Source organism: Colletotrichum gloeosporioides (assembly GCF_011800055.1).
Source record: "Colletotrichum gloeosporioides strain Lc1 chromosome Unknown consensus_67, whole genome shotgun sequence".
Lineage (NCBI taxonomy): Eukaryota > Fungi > Ascomycota > Sordariomycetes > Glomerellales > Glomerellaceae > Colletotrichum > Colletotrichum gloeosporioides.
The window spans coordinates 143,492-166,715 of NW_025544712.1; the positions used below are offsets into that span (position 1 = coordinate 143,492).

Here is a 23,224-nt window from a genome sequence, read left to right on the forward strand (position 1 = left end):
TTCGTATCGCCAAGAAAAACCGGCGCCTCTCGTTGGCCGGACCCTCACTTGGCAGCACACCTACAGTACATCAGGCTTGTTTTTTTGCGTTTCGGTTCTCGCGCAAACTTGGTATAGGTATCCTTGAAAGCAACTGTGAAGAGCGTTTTTCATACGTTGAAAATCGAAATTTGATACGTTTGAAATCTCGTTCCATGGAGAACAGGTTCGCAAATGGATTCGTGCTTTTTTTTCATGCTAAAAAAAAAAAAAGAAGGAAAAAAAAAAAGGGAAAAAAACCAATGCCGACTTTGGAGAGAAATACAAGGTTCAGCAAAAAAGAACGTATCGTATGCGGAGTTTCTAAGGAGGTACTGGAGGAAAAAGAATATCCTGGAAGACTGTACAAGCGCTTTGAGTAACAAATCGGCAAGTTGGGGACGAGGCATACCATGTAGACTTATATGGAAGACACGGATAAATGAGCTGGTTTACTTCGGTAAGACGCTTTCATATGACATTTCTTCACGAATATTGTGTGACACAGCATGTGCTTACTTGTGGCTTAGACTGCTCAAAACGCATGATGGCGCTTTACATTCTCGGCTCATTGGGCGTGATCCTCAATTCCGCCTTGCAGCTGAGAATGCCTGCCGGGGTAACCGGCTGTGTTGGCTGTGCATATGCATATGGACCTTCTCAACTTAATTGGGCTCTGTCGAATCCATGTGGACGATGAGGTCTTATCATTGGTTCTGAGCTCCGTTGAATTCCCTCAGTGCAGAGTTCACTCACCCATATAACATACTGCAGGCCACGTCTGGTAGGCATCTCCAGACAAACTGTGCTCTAACAAGGCAACAAAAATGGCCGAAGTCTTGGGTCTAGTAACCGCCATCGGCGCCATTCTTACATCCGGCTTTCAAGTTACGACCGCAATTTCAACCATTGTGGATGATCTTGGGACAGCGGGGGTGCAAGTTCAAGCGATCGCAGTTGAGACGGAAACGATTCTATTGACACTCCACTCGATCAATCAGCATCTTATCAGAGCTAATCGCGTCACAACCGAGGTCGCAAATATCGTCGAAGATGTTATCACGCTATGCAGAAAAGATATTGATGACATCAAAGAGTGCATGGCGCCGTTACTTGGGAAGCGTGCCGAGGAGATGCTGCTGAAGCACAAACTGCGCTGGCTGTTTGCCAAGTCCAAAATCTCAACGAGGCGGGCTTCGCTGAACTCGCTAAAACTGACGTTGGGGCTTTTCCTGCAGGCCCTTAACCTCACGGAACAAGATCACATGGAGTTGGTCAACCTTCTATGGCTACGAACGGCAATCAGTTTACTAATAGATGTACAGGGACTATATGCAGGCTGTAGTCCGACAACAGATTTCGCAGTCTCAAAACGTCAAGAAGGCGTTCATGGAAGCTGAGAGAAGAGATCAAGTCCTTGAAAAAACGTACGAACCACCTCAAAGCATCTCATCGATGAAAATGATTGATCAATCTGGCCTTGAGGCCGAAAAGCTGCCGCAGACCACTCACAGCACTATGGAGGATATTGAGGAGATGGACCGCGACAAATCAGTTAACGGGACTATGGTGAAAGTTCTACATCATCAATCTGAAGACGTTGGCTCGGACGGAGAGGGCTCTGACCTTCTGGCTAGTGATGCGTCACGACTAGGTCAGACAAATTCGACCATTGAACTTATCGACGACATGTCTGATGAACAATTTATGGTTATCGCTGATCATATGCGCCTACAAAAGACCGTTTCGAGCTTTGCTATGGTTGTCATTAACCAGAAACAAGAGAAGAGACCTGAAAATGTCGCGGGAGATACCCCCAGTGTGGTACTTTCAGAGGAGGTCAACTCTGCAACAGCGAGTGGCGCCTCTCAACAGAGAGGAAGTTGGGCAGGACCTACGCCAGAAGACACAGGAAAAACAGATAGACAGCACGCCTCAACAACTTCTCCGCCAGACAGCTATCCTGGAGCACGAGCGACGTTTGACTCAAGCAACAATGCTCAGCAGACACCTGGAGCGCCTCATGATCGGCCCCCGCCACAGTCTGCGAGTAATTACTGGGAGCCCAGATATTCAGGATATCCGGCCACAGGATACATGCCTCCACAACCGAGTCCTCCCAATCACGGTGGCTTGAACAATCCAGGGTTTGGATTCTACCCTCACTCCCCGAGATCGACCTCGTCTCCATACGATTTCCCATTTCCCATGCATAACACGGAAACGATGAGATTGCAGGAGGAATTAGCACTTTTACGCGTTACACTAGCAAAGCGAGAAGAAGATGACAGAATAAAAGGAGAGAAAGAAAATAGGAGGGAACTAGAGCAGAAACTGAGAAAAGACGCCGAAGAAGCTACCAGAAGACATCTGGAAGCTGTTATCAAGGCTCAGGAAGAGCAAAGAGTCGCTGAAGAGAGAGCAAGATCTGAAAGTAAGAAGGCTGCCATTGAGGCGGTAGAGGCAGAGAGAAAAGCAGAAGAACAAAGGCAGAAGCTCCATCAAGAGGCAATGGCTCGCGCTGAGAGGGAGGCCCGAGAAAAGTATGAGGAAGAACTAAAGGCTCACGCAGAGGCAAAGATGGCCAAACAAAAGTATGAGGAAGAAATAATAAAGGCTGCAGCAGAGGCAAAGAGACAAAGCGGCTTTTTTCGACTCTTTAGCCGAAAACAAGTCGACCAAGGGAAGCGGTAGAATAAGACTGGATAGGGACCAATAGGAGTAATTGAAACGAACACCACCTTGCAGATGCAATCAGGAGTTTGTCCTTTGAAGCCTAACATCTTACGTATATCTCTTTTTCGCATCTGCAATGATGTTATTAGGAACTTTGTAGACAGAATAGTAACTGAAAAGTCTCTAGATTCATTACAAGCTTTGATTGGAGCTCGTCATACGCCGGGACCGGGCTTATGGCACTGTGGGGCCGGTTGGTATCCGGTATGGGGCTAAGACGGAGCCCAAAAGCCGAGGGCCGGTTAATAGATCCGTGCTTTTACCCCGTACTCCCCAACCCGATAAGAGAAGTGTCTTGTGAACACATCATTTCTGCGCGGAAAGAGTTTTTGTCTTTACATGAGATCCTCTTAGCATCGCAATTTACAATGATTTGTCCCCAAGATCCTTCTGGTTGTGGGTCTCCCAGGAAGGGCCGTGTGAACATGATCTGCAGGGGCTATTCGGCGGTCTGACTGACCAAGTCCTGAACGAAGACAACTCTGACTGAGAGAGACTGGCTTCCTTTAATCCGACAAACTTTATCAGCGTAATACTCGAGCAGTTGGGTCATGAGGATCTTAGAGGTACGGAAATAGCGCCCGGAAACAGACTGTGTCGGGCTTTTTCCTTTCCCCCGGATTTTGTTAATGCACGTCGCCGTAATCCCCCCGCACTCACCCCCACCGATGCTGACATGGTGATGGCATCGGCACCCTCTTGTGTATCTCAGTTTGAATCTGATCAATTTCTATGAAATTACAGACTGTTCCAAGCTAGTCCTATGCTGAGCACAAGATCTTTGTCAACATGCCAGATTCAAGATGAAAGTAACCCAATATTGACAGTCTTGGAGAATCTCCAAGAAGCAGTTCAGCCCAAGCAGGCTCCCTTGCTCGACCCCGCGAATTCAAGTGCGGAGAAGCAGGCAAACTAGCAGCGTGCCACCCGCCCTGCGTTAATGCACCCGCCCCCCAATCTGGGGTAATTCGAGCCGCCAGCGGGTCCCCCGAACTGCCCGTATCAAGGCATACTTCAAGCTATTCGAGCAAGACGCATCCCTTCCTCTTAGGCGTCTCCAACACGGCCGCTTCTGTGATTTGCCCGGGACATTCCCCGCGAGACCCGCGTTGTGGTTTTGGAACCCCCCCCCGCGCGCCCGCCCATACGGAGGGCAGCTGCTTGCGCACTATCGTCTGCAGCTGAGAGACAGGTTAAGCCAGAACCCTGCGGGGGGACAGACAGGCAGGTAGCTCTGGTTCCAACCTTGGTAGCTCCGCGGCCAACGAAACTCCACAGATTGGCGAAACTTGTTGAGTCGGACAGGGCGGACACCCGCATCTTTTGGCGCGAATTCTCACACAGCACACAGAACTGCCTGTCTACGGGCGTACAGCAGCACTGAGGCCGATCTATCCCCGGACGAACCCCTCATCCTACGTGTCGCGTTGAACCCCGTCAGGTGATGTCACGACTCAGCCTCCGGCGCGGAGGAACGGAAAGCTCTCTTCTTCGTGAGGGGTAGCATTGATGCATTGTTCATAAATGATGGCTCCTGGACCTTCAAGGTTGACGATAGCCTCGATCATCCCAGGCCTGGATTATTCTTCGTACGCACAACAGAGATCGTCCTATCTGCGAACACTGCACGCACGCACCATGGCTGGAGCATTTCCTCACAATGATCGGATCGAGCCCGGCTCGGTGAACCTTCCTGCCCGCCCGTATCCCCCATCAGTTCGCTCGACATCGGTTGATGCGGGGAAGGTGGCGGCGGACACCATCAACGCCTTCAACGCCGCTCTGCGATCAAAGAACTACAAGGCGCTCGCGGACCTATTTGTCTTAGACGGCTACTGGCGCGACCACCTCTGTTTATCTTGGGATCTGCGAACTCTCAAGGGAAGGGAAAAGATCGAAAAGCTCTTGAGCGATCGGTGTCGTCTTACCGAGGTAGCCGTCGATAAATCTACCGAATACCGAGCTCCCCATCTGGCTGCTCTCGACGCTCACGGCAAGGTCCAATGCCTGCAGTTCTTCATCAACGTGAACACCCAAGTTGGCCCTGGCCAGGGTGTCGTTCGTATGATCGAGTCTGACGGCAAGTGGGAGATTCTCAGCTTCTTCACCGCCCTCAGAGAAATCAAAGGCCATGAGGAGCCTCTCCGACACCGCCGTGAGAAGGGCGTTGAGCATGTCGGTATCCGAGACGGGAAGAACTGGAAGGAAAAGAGAGAAGACACAGTCAACTACACCGATACTGAGCCTACAGTCGTCATCATTGGTGAGTAGGCATTTACCTCTTTGCGGCGAGGAGATTGCTCACACACTCAAACAGGTGGAGGTCAAGCTGGGTTGACTGTTGCTGCCCGGTTGAAGATGCTCAATGTGAATGCATTGGTGGTTGATAAGCACGGTCGGGTTGGCGATAGCTGGCGCAAGAGGTATGAAAATCGCCATATTAGGACTGAATTTTGCTGACTTTCGTGAACTACAGATACCATCAGCTCGTTCTCCACGACCCCGTCTGGTACGACCACCTACCGTACATCAGCTTCCCAGCAAATTGGCCCATCTTCACTCCGAAAGATAAGATCGCCGAGTTCTTCGAGTCCTACGCCAATCTCCTCGAATTGAATGTGTGGACCTCGACGACAATGACCAAGTCGTCATGGGATGACTCCAAGAGGCAGTGGACTCTGACCCTCGACCGCCAAAAGGCAGATGGCACGAAGGAGACTCGAGTTCTGCACCCAAGACATGTCATCCAGGCAACGGGTCACTCTGGGAAGATGTTTTTCCCTGACATCAAGGGGATGAGCAACTTCAATGGCGACCGGTTGTGCCACAGCTCTGAGTTCTCCGGCGCGAAGCCCAACTCCAAGGGCAAGAAGGCCGTGGTTGTCGGATCATGCAACTCCGGCCACGACATCGCACAGGACTTCTACGAGAACGGCTACGACGTGACGATGGTGCAGCGCAGCTCAACCTGTGTCGTCTCCTCAGCCTCCATCACAGAAATCGGCCTCAAGGGCCTCTACGACGAAGACTCACCACCAGTCGACGACGCAGACCTTTGGCTATGGAGCTTACCAGCCGAACTATTCAAGTCTCTTCAGATCGGAACGACAGAGCTGCAAAACGCCAACGACGCCAAGCTCCTCCAAGGCCTGCAAAAGGTCGGCTTCCAGCTCGACATGGGCCCCGGCGGCGGGGGCTTCTTCGTGAAGTACTTCCAGCGGGGCGGTGGGTATTACATTGACGTCGGGTGCAGCCAGCTCATCATCGACGGCGAGATCAAGATCAAGCAAGGGCAGGAGATCACAGAGATTCTGCCTCACGGGCTGCGATTCGGCGACGGCTCCGAGCTCGAGGCGGACGAGATCATCTTCGCGACCGGGTACCAGAACATGAGGACCGAGGCGCGCAACATCTTTGGCGACGAGGTCGCCGACAGGATCGGTGACGTCTGGGGCTTCGACGAGGAGGGCGAGTTCAGGACCATGTGGCGGCGGAGCGGGCACCCCGGATTCTGGTTCATGGGGGGTAATCTCGCCATCTGCCGGTACTTCTCTAAGATTTTGGCATTGCAGATCAAGGCCGTTGAAGAGGGCATCGACCAGGCTGGGCAGCCCGACCCTTCGCCCAGGCTCTAGGTTTTGATACCCGATGGAGTTTGCGTAGGGTGTTGTGATTAGATGCGGGCGCAGAAGATGTAATTATTCCCTGTCAGACAGATTCAATGGACGTTTTTTCTCAACGCTCACATGACCACTAGCTCTCTGTCGGTGAGCCGTCTTGCGGGACCTGATATCATCTCAACCCCTCAGTGCAGGCTCGGATCTACGGCGGGAATGGCGAGTCGAAATGAGTTCCCGCTCTTCGTGCTAGACATGCCCAAAGACACGTGAATTTCTGCCCCCAATTCGCGATTCCACGTCGCCATCACCAAGTGGGCACTACAGGGGCCGCATCGTCAGCTTCAGGAAACTGATCAGCGCCGAAAGACGGATTGGGCCAAGTGAAGACACGGTGAAATTGCACAACTCTCATAAAAAACCCTCTTTGGTCCAGCAACGCAGAGCTTAAGACCCAGCCTTATGCCCATCTGTTGATCGCGTCCCTGGCCGATGTAACGTGAGCGTCTCACGTCCACTCATTCCGATCGCCGGCACGGTGCCCTCGTGGCCCTCACAACAGGCCTGACTGCCACCCACAAGGTTCTCCATCCTCCAACACCAATCTTCTTTTGCAACCCGGGAATATCGGAGGCCTGAAAAGGGTCTTTTAACCTCTGTGGATCTGCTCAATTGCGCTCGCAGCCTGGGCTATTTTGCCCTGTTCGCTGTGAGTGATGGCCATCCCATCGGCACCTACCGGCCGATTTCCTATCCACCCTGCGGGCAGAAGATTTTCGTCGCAATGCCGATCACTAGGAGAATATTGGGAACTATTGAAGCTTCTAAGGATTTAGTTTTATCTCTCGTCCTCTGGCTTGCGAATTTTGGTTCTCTCCGGTGAGTTTAATGGGGATTTTTGCATCATCAGCGAAGCGCGCGGTGGTTCCGAGGTGGGCTGATCGTCACTGTCAGAATGTCAGTTGACATTTAGCGGCTGCGATCATCGACTCTTTCGCACTGACAACGCCACAAATCTGTTCTCGCTGCGCCGGCTCGTTCGTCGGCTCGCCGGAGCACCGGAAAGAACTCTTCAAGCCGCACGTTCTTCTTCAGCCGTTGGAACTAAAATGAGTCCCTTTTGTAACCGGTTTTCAGGAGCATCGGAACAGTGGGCCGTGTTCCAACACGAGGCAATAAGCCCGCTGCGAAAAAAGCAATGTTCAGTGGTTCACGGAGGTCGCGCAATGTCTTAACGAGAGGTTTTCCAGAAGGAGAAGATAGAGCGAAATGTATGCACATGCGCCGCAGACAAGGATCGGAATCCGCGCAGATTCTGCGACGCGGGACCATATCCATAGTAAGCACCTCCACCACACGCCGAGGTCGCACCGCCGGTGATGTTCCTCGATTCTGTGGCCCTCATCACGTCACTCATCACAGCATCTCCCACAACCCGGCAGGGTCACTGCAAATTTACCAAGTCTGCCGGGAACTCACAAGTCCGTCCGACATGAAGAAGAAAACCTAAAAAGCGTTATGCCACTGGCGAGCGTCGCGTTGACACAAGTCCCGAAATGCAGGCCTCGCACCTGCGTCGAAGCTGATTGGAGAGGCCATCAACACGCTACGCAAGCGATCGTCTGCTTCATTCAGGGGCCGCCGTCTGGGCAGCAGAGCAGAAACGGCCTGATGTTCTGCAGCAGCAGCCAACTGAAGGATTTCCTCCCGGCACAAGCATCTTTTCGATTTGTAAACCCCGGTCGGGGAGCTGCATCTGCAATTGGCCCGCGACGAAAGTCATCTCACACCGGGGAATCATCTGTTGGGGCAGAAGCCTCGAAACATGGGAGGGCCCCTGGTCATCGGGCTACCACCCTACGGCCTAGGGTGTGGTCGATTCTCACTCGTTGGTGGGCCTGGCGGGATGCTCATCTCCTTTCCCCGGACTGGTAACTATCGGAGGCAATCCCTGCATGATGGCCTTCTCAGGGCACCAATGCCACTACGCGAGGAGATCGAGTTGCCCTCGACTAGCGCACTCAGCCTCTATTACGACGTTCAACCGAGGTGAGGTACACCCCATGCCGATGCAGAATTTCTCGGCCGGCGTTGTCCCATCCCACCAACGAGCCTGAAGAAAGACATTGTCTTGTGGAGAGACGTCTTGTGTGTCTGGGTTGTTTCGATCTGGCAGGGCTGCAGGTGTGTGGCCCGGGGGAGGAAAGACCAACTGGTACGATAATAAAGACGGGATGTTCGTCTCGTCTGCGGCAGCTTGTCTCCCCTTTCTTGGTCAACTGTTCTTTTCTCTCACATCAGCCAACACCACTACCATGGCGGCGATACTACCGACAGCGTACCCGGATGCGAGGCAACAGGCCCAGAATGGGGCGGCGGTGGACAACATCGACCACTCTCTCGATGGAGAGTCAAGGTTCGGCGAGATCGTTGCCATCCTCATCGTTGGCTCCGTACTATCATCAGTTGCGGTCGGACTCAGGGCGTTCACGAGACTGTGCATGCTTCGGACGTTTGGTATGGATGACATAGTCATGATAGCGGCACAGGTAGGTCGAAGGTTCTCGATGTCGACCTGTACAGGACGAAGAAGCTGATGGAGTTTGCCAGGCACTTGCACTTGGTTCTGCAGTAGCTATTGGACTGGGTGAGTCGATTCATGATTGGATATGATGGTGTGCAGCATTCTGATCATCAACCAATAGAGGGACAGTACGGCCTTGGATCTCACTCATGGGTGCCACCTCCCGAGGACTACGTCCCATACATGAAGGTACATCACCTCGCTCTGACGCCTGCTTGGAGACAGTGTACTCATAGTGTTGTTAGTCCTTTTACAGCTCCGTCGTTGTGTACAACATCGCCATCTGCCTCGTCAAGATTTCGATTCTCTTCCAATACCGCAGAATCTTTGCCAACGAGATCATGCAAAAGTTAACCATGGGAGGGCTGATTTTCATGGGGCTCTGGACCTTCACGCTCTCCATCCTTCTGCCACTGGTGTGCTACCCAGTCGCCAAGTTCTGGGACGATAGCATAGACGGCAAATGCCTGGACTACTTGACGATATGGTACGCGATGGCAGGCGTCAACCTGGTGTCCGACTTCGTCATCTTCAGCATGCCCATTCCCGTTATCAAGTCGCTCCAACTCCCACGCCGGCAGAAGCGCATGCTGCTCCTGGTGTTCGGCCTCGGATTCTTGTAAGTCAGACAAGCTAAGCAGCTGCAGGTGTGAATGCACAGGATCTATGCTAATGTCGATCTGTGTCACAGTACTTGCATCATCTCCGCCCTTCGGATCCGAACCCTCCGCGTCGCAGCCGATACCAAGGACCCGTACTGGGACAACGTGGATGCAGCCACATGGTCGTTCCTGGAAGTCACTATTGGAATTTTAGCAGCATGCTTGCCGACTCTCCGACCGATTTTCGTCTCCCTTCTGCCTCGAATCTTCAATGGGTCCTCTTTCCACGGCAAGAGCAGCGGCAGACCATCGAGATACGCGAACCCCTATGTGCAAGCGAGCCACAATGACAGAGCCACCGGTCCGCTGTACAAGAGCCAGCAGCCGCCATCATCAAGCAGCACGGAAGGCCTGAACCACAATGAGGACATCGAAATGGGCGCACGCGAGGCCGAGTCATCTAAAGACTACACGGTCACCGTGACTGCTAGCAGATCGAAGAGCCCCGAGAACAAGCTCCACCGGCTGAAGAGCCAAAGAGACTCTGCTGAAAGACAGGCTATCGGGCAGATCATGACAACAACAGTTGTGACACAGGAGGTGACGTTTGAGCGACCGACCAAGTCTTGAAGAGGATGAGAAGAAGAATGAGCATGATGTTGAATGATTGAAGCCAATGAATAGAATAATTAACAATAATAATTCCTTGTGTTAATTGAACTGCCGCAACACTACGGTAACTTTACGGTAAATCTCCGTGTGCTTCCAAAAATTTCATCGCGGCTAGATAACGGAGACGGCCTAGATTCTTGTACGAGCTCCCGAATGCGGGTGCCTAGTTCATTCCCGAAACTGAGGATGAAAGACATTGCGATATTCTGTAGGAAGAACTTTGGGAAGAATTGTGGGCAGAGCGGACAGAAGAACAGGCAGCCATTTTTGGGCCAATTAAGCTTACATGAATGGCGAGCAGCCCACTTCACCTTCCATGTCCAGCTTGGAGAGCGAATCCCATCAGCAAAATAATCCGGCATAAAAGCCCAGTTCCGTGCATCGCCCCGCTCCGCGTGCACTCCGCCAAGCATCCCGGACCGAGCTGCTTGGCTTCCTCCCTCTCCCGACCCGGGGTTCGGATTCTGATGCAGGACATCAGCGGCAGAGGAAAAGGCTAAATTCACCGATTGTTGCCGGTAGTCGAAGGATCGCGACCAGGGTCGTTGGAGAACCGTCGCCAAAGACTTCGCGATAGACGTTCTGGATGCCCTTCGCGGCTTTGGTTGTTCCCCACTCCCCCTTTCATAAGTCCCATCAACCCTGGAGGTTTGGGTCCACGATCACTTCATGCACAGTTGACGGGTGCCACAAAGACACCTCGCTTACTATCTTCATGAGTCTAGAGTCATTAGGACTTAATCTTAAAAAAATAAAGCCTAGGTGATCATGAGGTGAAATTATTGCAGACACTCGTTACCAGGCAGCAGTTTATGATGGTGGGTGGATTCTGATAACTCTTCGCGCCACCATACTTGAGTCGAGGTCGACATGATCATATAAAACCGTTTGACCGTGTCATCTAACAGTCTTCTTTGATGCCGTGATCGACGCCGACGACAAGCACGCACACACAACGCCATGTATTGGTGGACAACCGCTCTGCTTCTTGCGGGCTCCGGCTTGCTCACAGAGACCGTCGCGTTTCCCGCAAACTTCGACCACCGTCGCGATGACTCTCCCATCGAATCGCATCCGTTCGCGGACTTTGGGCCAGTTGGACCCTCTGTCGTGAAGCGCGCTGACAAGCCTGATTTGCGCATCTTGCCGCTGGGAGCCTCCATCATGAGCGGTGTTGGATCCAGCAATGGGAATGGGTACTGAGAATTGTAACCCGATATCTTTCTCGCAAGCTAATATTTTCCAGCTTAAGGAAGCCTCTGAGAGATGCCCTCCGATTCGACGGTTACGAAGTTGACATGGTCGGCGGTAGAAATTCGGGAACCATGAAGGACAATGTGCGTTGCCTCAAATGTTCACCGCAACTCAGCTAATATTCTTCTGACAGGACCATGAAGCTGTTCCGGGAGATATTCTCACGGAAATCCGCACGCGGCTCCAGCACGCTCTCGGATACAAGGTAAGTGCCAGCACTTAAATCGTTTGGGGATACGCAATCAGCTAATGTCCGGCAAGGCGAACGTGATCATCATCAACGGAGGGACGAACGATGCAGTACGAAACATCGACACTGGAAACGCGTACAGCCGAATGAACAATATCCTCAACGACATCTGGAACTCCGAAGATATGGGCGAATCCTGTGTTATCCTGTCCACTCTCCTTGACACATCGGACCCAACTGGCACTGTCCAGCGAATCACGATCAACAACCAATACCGAACACTGGTCAACGACAGGAAGGGCGATGGCAAGTGCATAGTCTTGGCTGATATGGATCCCGAGGAAGGATCGCAGCATGGATGGATCAACGCTTGGGACACTTGGGGAGACTACACCGACAACGAGAACCCTCATACGCACCCCAACGTAAGGCTCAATCACGAACCAGCTCTTGTGACTTGGCTAACAGCAGACTTCCAGGACGAAGGGCATCGAAAGATGGCGTACATCTTCTACAAGGGCATTCTCAAAGTTCTTGCGACCGGCCAGGTTATGCCGCCATCTACTGAGTTCGAGGTGGCTGATCCAGTCTGCGACAAGTTTTCTGGCACTGGTCTCAATCCTGGTGGAAAGACGCAAAGAGGCACTGGCAACGACGACGACGTCTACCGTCACTACAGCGAAGAGAGGGGGGTGAGTGAAATTACACGAAGCCTTTATTTGAATGTCGGCTAACCCGAGTAGATCGTCTGGACTGCCGAAAGCGAGTGGGATCGAGACCAATGGCGATTCGCTCGATTGTACTCGAACAAGTACGACGACTTCGTTGCATGGGTCAAAGTCAGTAGCACCGAGAACGTGTTTGCTGTTTGGTGAGTTGGAACAAATTCATGGTATTGGATGTTATCGGCTAACACGCCACAAGGGCAAATTCGGCAGACGGAAAGGGCAACTTCGCCCAGGTTTCGGACCTCTCTCCAGGCATGTACTGCGAGCCTGCCGGCCAATACTTCATCGACATGAACGGCGACGGCCTAGACGACTTCGTATGCATTGACAGCAAGGGCAACGCACACCTGTCGATCAACAACGGCGACGGCAACCGATCAGCAGGGAAGCCACCTTCCTTCAAGGCTCTCGGGCAGATCAAGACTGCTGAGACCTCGAGTCGATCCAACGTGCGCATGGGCGATATCGATGGCGATGGACGCGGGGACTATATTGTCATTGACAAGCTCGGCGCCGTTAGTGTCTGGCGCAACGGCTGGGTGGACGATAAGCCCAAGTACTGGCAGGCACTGGGTACTCGATGGACCGACCAATACACTCGCGACATCACGGGAGTTCAATTCCACGACATCAACGGAGATGTAAGTTCAGCCTGCATTTGATGTGACAACATGTAAAAGGATTGGGACTAAGTGCTCGCTTAGGGACGCGATGATTGGCTTTGGACCGACAAGACTGGTGCTACGACAACCTTCACCAACAGCCGCTCTTGCAAAAAGGGAGTGGAAGGAAATGGCCTCAACGTCGCCTGGCGTCAGGGCTTCTTCGAGACTGAAGGCACCGGTCCTACGCACAAGGGTGTTCCTGGCTATGTCACCAAGGACGAGTCCGATCTGCGCAAGCGAGTTCATTTCGCCCGAGTCTATGGTGGCTCCTCGTCTTTCGGCAACCTCTCCCTGAAGGACTACGTTTTCCTCGAACACACAAAGCTCTCGAACGGAAATCACAGCTTCAAGATGCGCATCTGGAAGAACACTGGAGGTGGCGCATCTAAGCTGAAGATGGACGGTAACAAGTACTGCAACATGGTCGGACACGAGGACGGCCGTTCTGATTACGTGTGGGTATGGTCTAACGGCAAGATGGAGCTCTTCATCAATCGAGGCAAGAAAGCCATTTCCGACAATGACGCTGAAGGGTTCTGGGACTGGTCGCCCGGTGTGATCTGGACGCCCCCTTCGGCGATGCATCGACTGGACCTTCACCTCGCGGACTGGGATGGGGACGGTGCGTGCGACATAATCTACGTCAACCCGGAAACAAACGCGCTCAGAGTCTTCATCAACAACTATCCTAAGTCAAACAAGTGGGAATTCAGCGAGACCTCCGCCCCGAGCCCAGGTTGTGGGGAGAAGAGAGGAGTTGGTATAAATGATTGTAAGTTTCCAAAAATTCTGTTTGGCATGACAATGAATGCTGATTGTACTAGTGGCGGTCCGTTTTGCGGATCTAACGGGCAACAAGCGAGCCGATTTCCTGTGCCTCCGTCCAGACGGATACGTCTCCGGCGCTCTCCACCAGAATGACGGAAGCTTTAAGGACGTCGGCCAGATCAAAGTTGCCGAGGGCCACGACCGGGCGATGCTGCGGTTTGCCGATGTCAACGGTGATGGCAAGGACGACTTCCTGTGGATCGAGAAGTTCTCGGGCGACACGTTTGCTTGGTACAATGGTGGCGAAGACAGTAGCCGGCCTCTGGGATCCGCGTTTTACTGGCGCCAGCAGACTGAAAAGGCTTATGCTGGTCTCGCTGCCGGCACTTGTCTCTTCTACACCGACCTTTCGGGCGACTGGCGCGCTGACGAGCATTACGTGCTCGAGTCCCTCAACAACGTTGCCGAGACGTCGTTCAGCCCGGCATGTGGTCTGAGCAACGTCGAAGGCGATGATCCTGAGGGAGTGGTCGACCCTCAACTCCCTGTGAGACCGGATGACAACGGCGACGACGAGGTTCCCGACGGCGTTTGTGCCTACCCGATCCTTGGCACAACGCAGTTGACGCTCCAGAATACCTGGGAAAAGTCAGGCGCCGCTGACCATCTGAATAAGTATTTCAAGACGCATGGCACGGATGGCTGGTCGACAAACTACTTGTACGACATTCTTGGTACCCAGCATGACTGTGGCGATATCTTCTCGAAAACGTGCACGCCGCCGACTTCGAAATGCTCCACATACGATCCCAACGAGGCATTTTTTGTCCACCAGCAGATTGCCAATTTGCATAGTGGCATGTTCAAATGGTGGGGCATGATGGTCAACGACAGTGTCAGCGCTCTCGGCAGCGACATCACGGACATTGTGGACACGTACGGCACTCCCAGTGAAGATCCCGTCACCACGCTGAACATGCTCGTCGGCCTCTTCACCAGCCTGGCGGGGATAGCGGGAACGATCGGAGACGCTTTGCCTGGAACCACGGCAGCCGGCCTTGGGAAGTTTGTCAACCCGATGACTTTGATAGCCGGTGCCATTGCCATCACCGCTACCAACGACCTGAACGAGCCCACTATTGACCCTGAGGACCTCGAAAAGGACCTGAAGAAGAGCTACACCAAAATGTTCTCGGCAATTTCGGACAGGGCAAGGAGTACTCTTGAAGCCACGTTGAATGGAAAGCCGCTTTCTGGGGAGATGCTCAAGAGAGCCGGTGTAGCTTCGATGCAGGAGTATATCCAGCGCCAGTTCGCTGATGGCGCATGGTTGAGTTCAGAGTTGATTGGCGACTTGGTGGATGCCATGGCGCAAAACGTCTTCCAGAAATTCGTAAGATTCTTCTCAATGCCGTTCCTTTAGGTGGAGAATCGGTAGCTGACGAGTCGCACAGAGAGAGTATGCCTTGGTCAAAGCCATCAAGACCAACACCAAAAGACAGTACATCTTCCTTGTCACTGGACCGAAAGCGAAGGTGGTATACAATGTAAGTCAAGTTAGTATCAACAAACGGGCTGGAAAGCTGACCACACGCCGCAGAATGAACTGGTCTACATGAGTCAAGAGGCTTGCGAATCAATGTCAGCCCGTGTTTGGCACGATGATGTGAGTTGCCCCCACGAACACGAAGTACGCGCGATTCCTAACCATCTTTCAGTTGTGCCTTGCGATGGGCTATACCGAAATCAACGTTGCCGACAAGCAGGTGTGGAAGACTGTTGAAGACAAGGAAGCCGACGGCATGAAACAGTGGATTAAAGACTTCCGCGCGGCCATGGTCAACAACTACGAGTGCTACAAAAAAAAGGGGTCTGATGGCAAGCTGGATGATCCGGAGTTTCCGGCGCCTTTTGACGCGGCTGCCACGATCGAGTATCCGCAATGCTTTTGGAACATTTGGTCTCATGAAGATCTTGATTAGGGGAAAGGGAATGGTGGATTACGGCTGAACGCCCTTGGTCTTCTTTGTATATACTTCAACTCTGCTTGACTCACTCTTTTGAGTTTCATTTGTGAAATAATACATAATATCCATGTCTCATTTACACAGGACATGCTAAGCTTCTCCTGTTCTCGCATACAGTGACACGGCAGCTCTCTATCCACGGCCGTTCATTTCTGGTACTGGAGTCTGGCTCACGGACCAGCTCATCATCACAAAAGGCTTTCCAGACTTGGGCAATTTCACAGAGGCCTCTCGGGAACCCAGGCCATGGCTCGTTCTCCCGCCATTCCGTCTCACCCCGGCTTTCTGCTAGCGAGTTAAAGGCCAGTCGTGTCTTGGCAACCTCAACGATGACCTGGGGTAGGTGGGAGCCGCCGCAAGTTATCCCGAAGATTCCCCTGCGCTCCCGAAGATGTCCCGCCATGGCTCGTGTGTGAGTCTGGTGATGACCGACACGACAACTGCCACGAGTACTATAAAGGAACTATATTTGCCTAATGTTTCCTTTCAAATGGCAATATTGAGCTTACGAATATTCTTTTTGGTGCCACGCAATGGTATTAGGAACGAGTGCCGCAGTCGCTGAGACTGCGGAATCCCCTTCCGGCGATGTAGGGCGTCATGTAGGGCGCCATGACTACGAGAATATGATATCTGGCCAGCCGTCAGTCCCACATGTAATACATTTGTCGTCTCCGCTGACAAATGTAAGGCACGACTGTCTAGCCCCAGCACTGATCGACTTGAGAAGACGTGCATGTCGGAAAATACTCAAGTATAACAGCACCCTCCCTCCAGAATATTCGCCCGTGGTAGAGTCTTCCTTCCGAGACACTTTGCTTCGAGAGATCCTTGGAAAGGTTGGTGCGTCCCCGTTGGTCGAGTCCCCTTTGACAGTTGGATATGGCTGCAACATTGAGGTCGGAGACGGCTTCATCGCCCAGTCGAAGTAAGTCGCCCATTTTCTCACAGCATTCCACGAATACTGACCATGGCAGTCTCGTGATTCTCGACAGTGCAATGGTCAAAATCGGCCACCGCGTTTCCTTCGGTCCATCCGTAACGATAATGACGGCGACGGAAGGCAAGGGGCCCGCCGATTCTTGGCAGCGGCAGTATGCTCAGCCAGTCTTCATCGGAGATGACTGTTGCATCGGCGCAAACGTGACCATTTTTCCAGGAGTGTCAATTGGAAGAGGCTGCAAGATTGCTGCTGGAAGTTTCGTGCGAAATGACATACCAGATTTCTCAGTTGCATTGGGAGGACCGGCCAGAGTTGCGCCAAAGACGTCGAATTCGAGTCGTCGATGGCTCTCAGAATCTGTCTTTTCTACCACCGAACTTCATGGTAGCTAACTCAAGACGCTATCCTAGTCAGATGCGACAGTTGACGAAGCGACAGCCGATGAACCTTGGTCGCGTGACGACTAAGAAAATCCGCTGCCATCGCGGATTCCTCCGCTGTTCAGCTGATGCGGTCATGCCGACATCTGGGCTGATCAAGAAGTTCTTGACACTCACTTGGTGGTGGGCCTCCTAGCGAGTCTGTCGGCCCTGCATTCCGCCAGAAGTGGGCCAAAAAGAACACGGAGTTCTTCCCGAGCACTTGTCTTCCGGACTTCAGCCGAGACAGACGCGGTCCTGACCAATGGCTACCAGGGGAGCTTTGTCTTGGCCAATTCTCCGCTTGGTTCTCGGTTGGCTTTGGCGTTCAGGGGTACACGGTCTTTCTCTTGACCGCGACTCACGCGTCTCTTGGCCTCGCTGGGTAGATGCCGCGACATCCAGGCCTACGGCCCGTTCTATCTCCGGATGTAATAGTTCGAGTACGAACAGAATGGTGCAGTTCCGAGGTCTTCTTCCGAGCCTGATCGTTCACAGAGTCCCCGACCCGACCTGACGGTTGCTTGGCGCCGAGTGGCTCGATGTCGCCAGCCCAGTTTGGAGAAGTTAAAAGTGGAACAGTATGTCTTCTTGGGTATGAATGCCCGCTTGAGCGGATGATGGCCGCATCACTACAGGTAAGTTACAGTCTTTACTATGAGACTCGCATGAAATGTTTCGATCTAGAGCGCTGACTATGGGACTTCAGGCCAGCAAAAGCCGCCCACACCAGCTAAGTCGAATAAACGCAGCAATGTACCAACACCATAATGGTCTAGCTAGCTGCTATTGCAGCCATTGCAACATTATATTCACTGGCAATGACACACAAATCTTGCGTACTCATCCTCCTCCTCATGTCTCGGACTCTCGCGCAACCCGCATCAACGGTTGCTGAGGGCGACAGTCCTCCGACCTGACCATGTTGGCGCTTCCAGCTGCCATTCGATGCTACGCCAAGCTAGAAGGGCCGTATGTCAACCCCGGTCTGCATCGTGGAGACCCCACAAGCTGACATCCACACCTAAGGTGAGCGGCATGGCATCGCGCCCCCTTTACCGCAGTCCGCGCGCAGCAATTGCGATGTCTAGAACCCGTGTCCCACTGAAGCTGCGATGGGGGTGGAATCTCTGGGGTTGGATGGATTCTCCGGGGCTGGGCCACAGTGTTTCGGGCAATCCACTCGCTGGTTCAACTCTGACGACATGCAAGCCAACAGTGGTACGGTTTCTTGGCCTCGGCCGCGTCGTTACCCAAGAGGCGGTTGCGATTTAAGTCCCAAGCGCTCCCTCGAACTTCAAGCCGACGCTGTTTCGCTTGTCTCTCACCAATCTTATCGACTTTCCAAAATCCTTCCGTGCTGTTTGGCGACCCCACATCATCGTTGACATGAAGCAGCCGTCAGGTGGAGAAGCCAAGGCCGTTGGCCATGAATTGGCCAGTGTTCTTCCCAACGATGGCATTCCATGGTGGAAGAAGAGGCATCTGATCAAGCTCAACTTCTGCATCGTCTCCTTCATGTTGTTCACCAGCTCAAACGGCTTTGATGGCTCTGTTATGAACGGTTTCCTGGCCTTGTCTCAGTGGAAAGACTTCATGGGCAATCCCACAGGTGCATGGCTCGGGTTCATCAACGCCATGTACTCTCTCGGAGCCGTCATTGGCTTTCCGCTCACTGCGATGCTTTGCAACCGCTGGGGCCGCAAAATTGGCCTTTGGCTCAGCGTGTTCATCTCCTTGGTCGGCACTGCTCTGCAAACCGCTGCTCCTAATCAAGCCGCGTTCATTACCGCCCGTTTCTTGATGGGTGTTTCCCAGGGTCTTTCTGTCGGGGCACCCCTGTTGATCGCCGAGAACGCGTTCCCCACGCACCGTGGAATCGCATCAAGCATGGTAGGCCAAGACGTCTTTGGATTTCATGTTTCGAGTCACCTAAGCTAACGAGAGAAAAGTACAATTCGGGTTGGTACGTCGGTGCAATTGTTGCTGCGTGGGCGGTACGTCGTGAACTCTGCTCATTCCTCTTATGCGGCTGAAGACTAATGCGTTATAGACCTTTGGCACAAGGAACATGGACGGCTCAGCAGCCTGGCGTATTCCCTCTGGCCTGATGGCGCTTCTACCCTTGATGACCGTGCCTGCTCTATTTCTCATGGATGAGTCCCCACGATGGCTGGTCTCTATGGATCGTGCGGACGAGGCAAGAATGAACCTCGCCAAGGCCCACTGCGGCGGCGATATCAATGCACCTCTTGTCACATTCGAAATGGTCGAGATTGAGGAGACTCTGAAGGCTGAAAAGCTTGCTAATGAGAGCACTTCCTGGGCTGATTTGTGGTCTACTCCTGGAAATCGTCATCGCCTTTGGATCTCTGTCTCGCTGGGCATCTTTGCCCAGTGGTCTGGTAAGTCAAGTACCGATTAAAGTCACTGCATAGATCGGGACTAATAAGAACATCGTGTAGGAAATGGAGTGGTATCGTATTACTTGGCGATCATTCTGGAGTCTGTCGGTATTACCTCAGTCACGGATCAGACACTCATCTCCGGATGCCTTCAGATCTGGAATCTTATTTGGTCCGCAGCGGCTGCGATCTGCGTCGACAAAGTTGGGCGCAAAGCTTTGTTCATGGCTAGCGGTATCATCATGCTCGTCTCGTACATCATTGTCACAGGTCTGTCGGGAAGCTTTGCAACCAGCGGGAATGGTCCTACTGGAATTGCAGTTGTTCCATTTTTATTCATGTAAGTCTTGATGCGTCTTGCCTCCATTATCAGTCTAGGCTAATGCGTCTACAGCTACTTCCTCGGATACGATATTGCCCTCACGCCCCTGGTGATCTCATACCCTGTTGAGATCTGGACGTATCAGATGAGAGCTCGCGGACTGGCAGTCTGCCAAATGGTCTCGCTCGGAGCCATCTTTTTCAACACCTTCATTAATCCCATCGCCCTGGATGCTATTCAATGGAAGTACTACTTCGTCTTCGTCGCGATTTTGGTCGCAATGTTGGTGACGGTCTGGTTCACATACCCTGAAACTCGAGGACGAACTCTCGAGAGCATCGCCTGGCTGTTTGATGGAGATGAGGCAAACGTTGGAATTGCCACCGCCGAAAACACACTCAAGAGCACCAACCAGCATATTGAGGACCATGCTACAGACGAATCTCAGGAGAAGCAGTGATGAAAATCGCGAAACACTCGAAGAATCAGCAACCACGCATGACATGCAGCAATTGCAACTCAGAGTTGACGATGTTTCTGTAGGAGGCAGATGTCAAGAAAAAGCCTTGACCAAATTTAATTCCATTCCTCTTCATCATACTTCTACAGTACAACCAAGTGTTGCGGGTTTTTTTGTAAAATCCTCCAGGCTCTAGTCTCCCTATATTAAACTTCTTTGTTCTTGTCCGCGCCGGTGAAGTCATCAGCTTGGGAGGACCAGCTTACCATCAGCATCTAGATATTCTTTGGCAATCACGTCAACTGCTCGTCTCAGCCTCTTCACAGATTCTCGAATCTCTTCCTCGGTGACAATGAAAGGTGGCGATACCACAACTGAATCCATCTTCCAAGTCCCAGGGAACCCCATGTTCTTCAGCACAAGAACGCCCTGGTTCTCGACCGCTTCATCCACCACTCGATGTGAAAAATCGTCGCCCATCGGGAAAGGTGTGCGCGTCGCAGTATCGCGCATGAATTCAACAGCCCACAGCAGCCCACGACCGCGGATGTTGCCTGTGAGTGGGTGTTGACCGAGCTCTTCGTGCAGCAGCCTCCCAAGAAGCTCGCCCTGCTTTCTCACATTCGACAGAAGGTCTTGCTCCCTGATGATCTTCTGAACTGCGAGCGCGGCCGCACATGACGTCGGATGTGCCTGGAACGTGTGTCCGCCTGCTAGCGCGCCTTGTGGCGTTGCAATTGTGTCGAAGATGCGTTGGTGAACTAAGACTCCAGAAACCGGGATAAAACCACCACCGAGCGACTTTCCGATCATTTGCAGGTCGGGCCCGCTGATTTCCTCTTGCTGCCAGGCGTGGAGAGTACCTGTTCTACCCATCCCACATAGAACTTCGTCAAGGACAAGCAATGCCCCATGCTTGTCGCATATCTCCCGTACAGCCTTGAAGTAGCCCTTAACTGCAGGAACGGAAGCAAGTGTTGATCCTGCAACAGTTTCGGCGACAAAAGCTGCGACCGTGTCAGGCCCCAGACGCTGGAACTCCGCATCAAGCTGGCCTATGAGCCGCTCAAGATATGCTTCGTCAGACTCGTCGTTCATCTTGCCGCGATATGAACAACAGGCATCCACGAACGACACATTCTCAGACATCCAGTGCCGATAGATGTCGCGGCGGCCCTCGTGTCCGGTGATACATAGAGCACCGAGAGTGTTGCCGTGGTAGCTCTGCTTGCGCGCGATGAAGTTTATGCGTTGCTCTTCTCCCTTTGCAGCCCAATATTGAGTGACCAGTTTCAGCATAGCTTCGGTTGCTTCACTGCCTGAGCCTAAGAAAATGGCTTTGCTGAGACCACCAGGATTGCCTTCAAGGATATACGAAGCTAGCTCTTCCGTCGTATCTTCACAAAACCCGCCGCCTGAGAATAGGTAGCCTATTTTGTTCAGTTGCTTGGTGACAGCTTCAGCTACCTCAGGCACATTATGCCCAAGACAGGCCACGCCAGGCCCTCCTGTGGCGTCGATAATCGTTCGCCCGTCATCGAGGGTCAAGGTCGTTCCCGAAGCTGAGACTATGCGTAAAGGCTTTTGAGAGAAGGAACGGTGGAAGATGCTTGAACTTTGGAAAAAGTTGTTGAGAGCCATTGTGGAAGAGAAAGTGGTTCATGAATGCTGTTCTGTTGGTCAAGGGCTTCGGGCTGAGTATGTGGCCAGAGTTAGGGTATTTTAAAGAGAATCAATTAAGCACGATACCTTCTACGCCGCCCAAATTTGTGAAGGCAGAGCGATGTCGGATACTGAACAGAAACGTCGTAAGGCTCCATCAAGAAGGATGCTTCGATGTAAGGTTGCTTATGCCATCGGTGATCTCAGGGCCCTTAACAGCAGCCAATGAAGAAATGCGCGCCGGAACCGCTCTAGATCTGGGGTAAGCTCTTAGCGTTGGACACCTGCTGGCAAGGGGAGCCTAGTCACCGATGACATGCTTTATCGTGCGAGATACGACCCCAGCTGTGCTATTATCGCATCGACCAATCAGAAAATGCCCGCCAGAACCGCCCGGCTAAACGCAAGCGTGAATACCTTCAATTCTGTGGCCGGTGCAAACTGGGGAAAGTTCTTGACCGCGATACGGTAATTGCTTTGACCGCTTTTATAGAGGCGGGGTTACCAGAAACTTAGATTCAGAGGACGAGGTGCTGATATGGCTACGTGACCTAAAGGAGGAGTCTTCGTAATGGATGTTGAAGAAGCATCTCCGATAAAGCGGAGCAAACTTATCTGTGCAAGGCAGGGGCTTCGGTCTGGACACTACCGAGAGATAAGACCTAGAACGACACCACGCCATATCGTTCAACACTTCAATTACTTATTCAGCCCTTATGAGACGTAACCTCCGCAAATCTCTAGGTGCATCATGCGTCGATGACCACTTTGCTCTTCTTTTCTTTTTTACCGTTGCTTCGGCTTAGACGACTAACAACGTCTTGGTGTCTTGGCCCCTAACACAAATCAGGTTGTTGCTTGACGTCCGTCGATATGTCCGACTCACTGCGAATGCCGCATGGTGGTTCTCTTGAACAGAAAAGAGCAATGGACAAAGCAGGGCCAAGAGTCGACTTCGAAGACGGCGATGTCCAAAGTGGCCATGTGGACGCATCCGACCACACCCACCGAAGACTGAAGCCCCGGCATATCCAGTTGATTGGAATTGCTGGCACTATCGGCACTGCGTAAGTACCCACGAACCCGACTTGGCAGAAAAAACAAAGTTTTTTTCTTACACGGCTGATGGTTTTAGACTATTCGTCAACATTG

At 52.5% G+C, this 23,224-nt stretch overlaps 7 protein-coding genes across 7 annotated transcripts; 6 read left to right on the forward strand and 1 right to left on the reverse strand.

Annotated features, from left to right (window-relative positions):
* Positions 1–845: 845 nt before the first annotated feature.
* On the forward strand, positions 846–2,712 carry GCG54_00005435 (uncharacterized protein; the record flags this gene model as incomplete). Its single annotated transcript, XM_045405458.1, has 2 exons — positions 846–1,288; positions 1,344–2,712. The coding sequence occupies 2 exons, from the start codon at positions 846–848 to the stop codon at positions 2,710–2,712; spliced, it is 1,812 nt and encodes a 603-aa protein (XP_045260439.1).
* Positions 2,713–4,392: 1,680 nt separating this feature from the next.
* GCG54_00005436 (putative oxidoreductase CzcO) lies at positions 4,393–6,389 on the forward strand (the record flags this gene model as incomplete). Its single annotated transcript, XM_045405459.1, has 3 exons — positions 4,393–5,017; positions 5,072–5,177; positions 5,231–6,389. The coding sequence occupies 3 exons, from the start codon at positions 4,393–4,395 to the stop codon at positions 6,387–6,389; spliced, it is 1,890 nt and encodes a 629-aa protein (XP_045260440.1).
* A 2,297-nt stretch (positions 6,390–8,686) lies between these two features.
* Positions 8,687–10,187, forward strand: GCG54_00005437 (uncharacterized protein; the record flags this gene model as incomplete). The annotated part of the gene is made up of 5 exons (XM_045405460.1): positions 8,687–8,920; positions 8,982–9,018; positions 9,077–9,144; positions 9,201–9,574; positions 9,647–10,187. 5 exons carry the CDS (start codon positions 8,687–8,689, stop codon positions 10,185–10,187), a joined length of 1,254 nt encoding a protein of 417 aa, XP_045260441.1.
* Positions 10,188–11,189: 1,002 nt separating this feature from the next.
* GCG54_00005438 (uncharacterized protein) lies at positions 11,190–15,816 on the forward strand (the record flags this gene model as incomplete). Its single annotated transcript, XM_045405461.1, has 12 exons — positions 11,190–11,425; positions 11,476–11,566; positions 11,617–11,688; positions 11,745–12,098; positions 12,153–12,365; positions 12,417–12,544; positions 12,598–13,042; positions 13,106–13,838; positions 13,891–15,227; positions 15,289–15,381; positions 15,435–15,500; positions 15,553–15,816. 12 exons carry the CDS (start codon positions 11,190–11,192, stop codon positions 15,814–15,816), a joined length of 4,032 nt encoding a protein of 1,343 aa, XP_045260442.1.
* Positions 15,817–16,487: 671 nt separating this feature from the next.
* GCG54_00005439 (putative acetyltransferase) lies at positions 16,488–17,196 on the forward strand (the record flags this gene model as incomplete). The annotated part of the gene is made up of 2 exons (XM_045405462.1): positions 16,488–16,789; positions 16,839–17,196. The coding sequence occupies 2 exons, from the start codon at positions 16,488–16,490 to the stop codon at positions 17,194–17,196; spliced, it is 660 nt and encodes a 219-aa protein (XP_045260443.1).
* Positions 17,197–18,612: 1,416 nt separating this feature from the next.
* GCG54_00005440 (High-affinity glucose transporter RGT2) lies at positions 18,613–20,410 on the forward strand (the record flags this gene model as incomplete). Its single annotated transcript, XM_045405463.1, has 5 exons — positions 18,613–19,116; positions 19,176–19,220; positions 19,277–19,628; positions 19,689–19,968; positions 20,023–20,410. The coding sequence occupies 5 exons, from the start codon at positions 18,613–18,615 to the stop codon at positions 20,408–20,410; spliced, it is 1,569 nt and encodes a 522-aa protein (XP_045260444.1).
* A 243-nt stretch (positions 20,411–20,653) lies between these two features.
* Positions 20,654–22,051, reverse strand: GCG54_00005441 (putative aminotransferase; the record flags this gene model as incomplete). Its single annotated transcript, XM_045405464.1, has 1 exon — positions 20,654–22,051. One exon carries the CDS (start codon positions 22,049–22,051, stop codon positions 20,654–20,656), a length of 1,398 nt encoding a protein of 465 aa, XP_045260445.1.
* Positions 22,052–23,224: the final 1,173 nt, after the last annotated feature.